The following is a 5,000-nucleotide window of genomic DNA, read 5'->3' as shown; positions in this document are numbered from 1 at the left end:
AAACGTCATAAGAAAAACTCCTATGTTCCAGTACCCTATCAAGAGTAAACAGCTGGTCCACCGATCCAGTACCAGGACACAATCCACATCAACCCTCCTGAATCCAACTGAAATTCCTTTCCCAGGAGGCTGAACAGTGTGATGCCCTGATAGTTGGAGCTCACCCTCCTTTCTAAAAATGTGAACCACCACCCCGGTCTGCCAGTCCACAGGCACTGTCCCCGACCTCCATGAGACATTAAAGAGACGGGTCTCGGAGACGGAACCTTGTGGGGTTTTTTTGTGGGTTTTTTGGTGCATCTAATCGCCTTGATTTTACTTCATTTTTACCTCGTTGTGTTAACTTTATCACTGAAGATGGATATCATGTGGTTTAAACATTTCCTACTGGTTCTCCTGGTGTGTTTTTCACTTCTGGTGCTGGGAGTATCGTTTACCTCTGCAACCAGCTGAGCCAAACGCAGAGCCAGGACGAGAAGGTATAAACCCTTTCTTCCACTGGGCATCATGGCGAATGTAGGGTCCCTACCAAATAAGATGCACGAGCTCACCGCGCTGACTAAGACCCCATTCACCCAGAGTTATGTGCTTTACTGACACACGGCTGTGCGGACATATTCTGGACGTAAACACCACCATCGCTGGCTTTCACAAGGTACGGGTGGATAGAGACCTCGGGAGGAGCGGTAAGAAGAAAGGAAGGGGGGTCGTGGTGCTTGTGAACAACAGGCGGTGTAACTCCAGGCATATTACAGTTAAAGCATCTGTAATCCGGATATCGAACTGTTAGCCGTGGGTCTCCGTCCATATTATCTGCCGAGGGAGTTTACACGCGCCATCTTTGTTGTTGTTTACATCCCACTGTCAGCCACCGCAGTGTAGTGAGCCACCCACTCCATCATCGCTAAACTACAGACTCAACAGCTTTTATTGCCATCTCAGGAGACTTCAACCATGTGTCTCTCTTAGCAACACTGCCGACCTTCTCTCAGAGGTGGTGAATACGTACAAATACCTTGGAGTTCACCTTGACAACAGGCTGGACTGGAAATGTAGATGGTGAAGTTGGAGAAGAGGATACAGCACAAACTGCTGTGCATCATGGAAAACACCTCACATCCTCTTAATGACCTCCTGGTCAAATAGCGGCGCACTTTCAGTAATCCAGCTCCGCTGTGACAAGGACCGGTACAGGAGGTCCTTCCTGCCAGCTCCCATCTCCCAGTGCAACCAGTCCCCTCTGCGTCCGGACAGGGGGGTCGGGGGTCGGGGGCGAGCCTCACGCTTCACCCTAACAGTCTAAGACTAATACAAACACACTCACCCTGGACTCAAACACCTTTCTACATCTTTTAATGATCTCATCCATAACTTCACAGTATACTGCATTTCATTTAGCACTATTTGCATCATCATGTCCACCTGACTAGGTTTTACCTGCCGCTGCACAGCAGTCAATTATTTTAAGCTGTTTTGTTTTGTATAGTTTTTTGTTGATTGCTCTAAGCTGCTGTAATGGTACAGTTCCCTCTGGGGTTAATAAAGCACTCTGTTAGTGAGAGCAGCAGGTTTGTGTTCAGGAGGCGACTGTTTGTTTGTTTGTTTGTTTGTTTGTTGTTGTTGTTGTTTTCTCTGAGGAGGAACTGACTCCAACGTGTCGATTCACTTATTTACATGTGAAACATGTTTACTGTGTTTTTATGAAGGAGGAAAACAACAAACTACTCCTCCTCCTCTCCTTCTCCCCCCCTCGTCCTCCTCCTCCTCTTCCTCTCCTTCTCCCCTCCTCCCCCCGTCCTTCTCCTCTTCATTATTCAGTCTCGTTAAGAGCTGTGAAATCAGCTCTCGTCCTCCTTGAGGAGCCTTCAAATAGACCAGAAAATCTAATTACAGATAATACTCCTCCCCCACCTCCTCCTGTCCTCCATCGCCACCTCTCCTCCTCCCTCCTCCTCCCCCCCAGGATGAGAGGGTAATTGATATTGGAGGCCGCAATCCTTTTTATGAGGGACAGAATATGGAGGAGCATGTTCCATCTGTCAGGACTCTGTGTGTGTGTGTGTGTGTGTGTGTTTTTCTAATGGAGAGAGGCCGCCTGTATTACCTCTGTTAATGTGTGTTTTACTGTGTGTGTGTGTGAATAATGTGAAGCTACATCTGCATTAATCAAACAGTGACATTTAAGGCTGCAACTAACGATTATTTCATCAATTAATCTTCTTATTTATTTGTCAATTAATCGATTAATCATTTTGTCCATAAAACGTAATAAAATGGTGAGAGATGTGAGGCGTTGCAGTCTATCATATTGAATAATCTGTTGCTTATGTTGTCAATGAATCGACTAATTGTTTGGTCTAAAAAATATCTGTTAAATATCTTGTTTTGTCCAAAACAAGAAGACGTTCAGTGACTGTGAGAGAAAACAGAGAAAAACAGGAAATCTTAACGGGGGAAGCCCTCGGCGCAGACACGAGTCCCCAGAATCACATCTATGGGCACGGCAGGCCGAACCCCAGAGTGAACGTCCCCGTCCAAAAGACTGGAACACACAGAGCGCTTAAACCCACGCAAAACCAGTATCCGAGTCCTGAGACAAGGGCAGCACAGAAGCTAGAATAAATGAATCCTTGCCCCAGGTTCAGCAACCACTGCTGTAAAAGGACTTTGTGCCATTTTCGACTCTATGTAGAGAATCCGTGGATGTATTTGTTAACCCAGTGCTCGATTTTAAGAAAAGTTTAAAACAGAAAAAAGAAAAGAATCAGTCCCACACACACCGAAGGCACAGCTCTCGGGAGAGATTGGGGGTTCGGCATCTTGCTCAAGGACACTTCGACATGCGGGCTGGGGAAGCCGGGATCGAACCGCCGACCACTAAGCCACAGCCGCCACTATTGAATATATTCAGTATATATTCTGGATATGGTTTGGCTATATTCTATACACAGTATATATTCTGAATATACTGTGTATATCCTACAGTATATTTTAAGTATATAGGTTTGTTAGTGGGACTTCACGGACTGTTGGCTGCAGAACTGAAATATTCAGTCTGACATGTGAAACTTTTCCAAACTGATGAAGATTTTGTTCTCACTGGGATCATTTGATCCCATTAATGGCTGCTGTCTCTGTGTTTCTGTTGAGTGGAGGTGTGTGTGGGAGCGTTAATGACGGCTGCGGAGCGAGCCGAGCCGAGCTGAGCCAGGCTGGATGGGCTGTAAGCAGGGTGTTAGAGGAGCTTTATTGGAGGCGGCTGGTCTTTCATTACCTGCTGTTCCCTGCAGAGCGGAGCCACCTCGTCCACCTTATTACAGTTTATTACAGAAAAACAGCAGTAGTCTAAATGAAAAGAGCTTCCCAGGAGGAGAGGCAGGAGATCAGCTACTTACGAGCTCCACGTCCACCATCATGGCTGCTGTCAGATGGAGAAATAAACTCAGCAGAGGAGTCCGCTCGGCCGACGCCCTCGCAGCTTTGATGGAGAGTTTCGGGTGGACTTCAGGGAGAGCGGGACAAAATTACTGTACAGCTGCAGCAGCCGCGGCGCTCAGGTCATCTAACAGGCTGCTGCACAGGTCCAGGTTTAATTTGGTCAGCGGCGGCAACACTGGGGGGGCGGGTCAGGGCCGGATTAAACTAAACTTTGCCTGGTTGGTAATACAGCCATGCCGTCTTGCCCTATTTTTTAGGTTTCTGAATTTTTTACAGTGTAGTTACAGTACGAACACATCCAGCTCCAAATGTGTGGTCAGTCTGCGGGACTGATGGGAAGTAGTTTTCAGTCGGGCGTCACTTCGTTCTGGTCTTTATTTGATGGTTTCTCTGCTGACAGCGAGCCGAGACGCACAGAAACACTCACGCTGATATAAAAACTGATTTAGAAAGAAAGAATACTGACACTTTCTGTCTGTTTCTCTTCAGGTTGGACAATATTCCCCTCGAGGACACCGACATGGTAAGAACAGTCACCGTTTGGTTGTTGTGGTTTAAACTCAGATTATTGATCTGATCAGATTGTTTTGTATTGGTCAGGACGTTGACAGGCTCCTTCAGTGTGTTTGTGACGCTGACTCCGTCCAGGAAGTCGAACAGTTCGGTTCAGTTCTGGTTCAGCGTTTGCGGTTGGCGAGGCAACGGAGAAATGACATCACCGCTCAGGAGATGAAGGCTGTGATGGAGGACAGAGACGGCTCTGTCGCCAAGGTGAGTCTACTTACCTGTCTGTCTGTGTGTTTACCTGTTTACCTCTCTGTCTGTCTACTTACCTGTCTGTCTGACTGTCTGTCTGTATGTGTGTTTACCTGTCTGTCTGACTGTCTGTCTGTATGTGTGTTTACCTGTCTGTCTGTCTGACTGTCTGACTGTCTGTCTGTCTGTCTGTGTGTTTACCTGTCTGTCTGTCTGTCTGTCTGTCTGACTGTCTGTCTGTCTGTCTGTGTGTTTACCTGTTTACCTCTCTGTCTGTCTACTTACCTGTCTGTCTGACTGTCTGTCTGTCTGTGTGTTTACCTGTTTACCTCTCTGTCTGTCTGACTGTCTGTCTGTCTGTGTGTTTACCTGTCTGTCTCACGTCCCTCGAGTGGGCTGTAGACCAGATCTGAGATCACACCCTTCCTGTAGAACATCATCTTTTATTGAAGCACCTGAACGAGGTCTTTGTATTTATTTGCTTGCTGTTGGAGCAGATCCTTATAAAATAACTTGTGTTGTTCCATCGGGTCACATACCTGTGCAGGTGTGATGAGGCCTTGAATGTCCAGCCCTCTTTGTCTTCACATAAATCCAAGTCCAAATGGAAACGTTGCCTTTACTCACCAAGCTGATGAAGTGAAGCAAACTGCTTAGGACATTTTTAATGGCACAGGTGATGTTAGCTCGATGCTCTGGAGTCAGTAAGAGAACAGCAGCAGGACGTTGTGGATGCAGTTTAAACTGTAGTCGTACTGATGAGTCGACAGGTATCGTGTGTGGACTGGTCTTACCTGTCGACCAGT

General features: G+C 46.9%; 1 protein-coding gene across 5 annotated transcripts in view; it reads left to right on the top strand.

Annotated features, from left to right (window-relative positions):
- The window catches only part of mipol1 (mirror-image polydactyly 1), a 77,005-nt gene that overhangs the window by 44,472 nt on the left and 27,533 nt on the right, over nucleotides 1-5,000 (top strand). For all 5 annotated transcript variants that reach the window (XM_044166182.1, XM_044166181.1, XM_044166179.1 and 2 more), the window contains 2 exons: nucleotides 3,928-3,961; nucleotides 4,039-4,209. In XM_044166182.1, the coding sequence (XP_044022117.1) occupies nucleotides 3,928-3,961; nucleotides 4,039-4,209 (205 nt within the window). The remainder of the gene's footprint in view (nucleotides 1-3,927; nucleotides 3,962-4,038; nucleotides 4,210-5,000) is intronic.

Source organism: Siniperca chuatsi, linkage group LG15, assembly GCF_020085105.1.
Source record: "Siniperca chuatsi isolate FFG_IHB_CAS linkage group LG15, ASM2008510v1, whole genome shotgun sequence".
NCBI classification, from domain to species: domain Eukaryota; kingdom Metazoa; phylum Chordata; class Actinopteri; order Centrarchiformes; family Sinipercidae; genus Siniperca; species Siniperca chuatsi.
The sequence above is the reverse complement of the archived record's forward strand: the minus strand, read 5'-3'. Positions and strand labels throughout refer to the sequence as shown.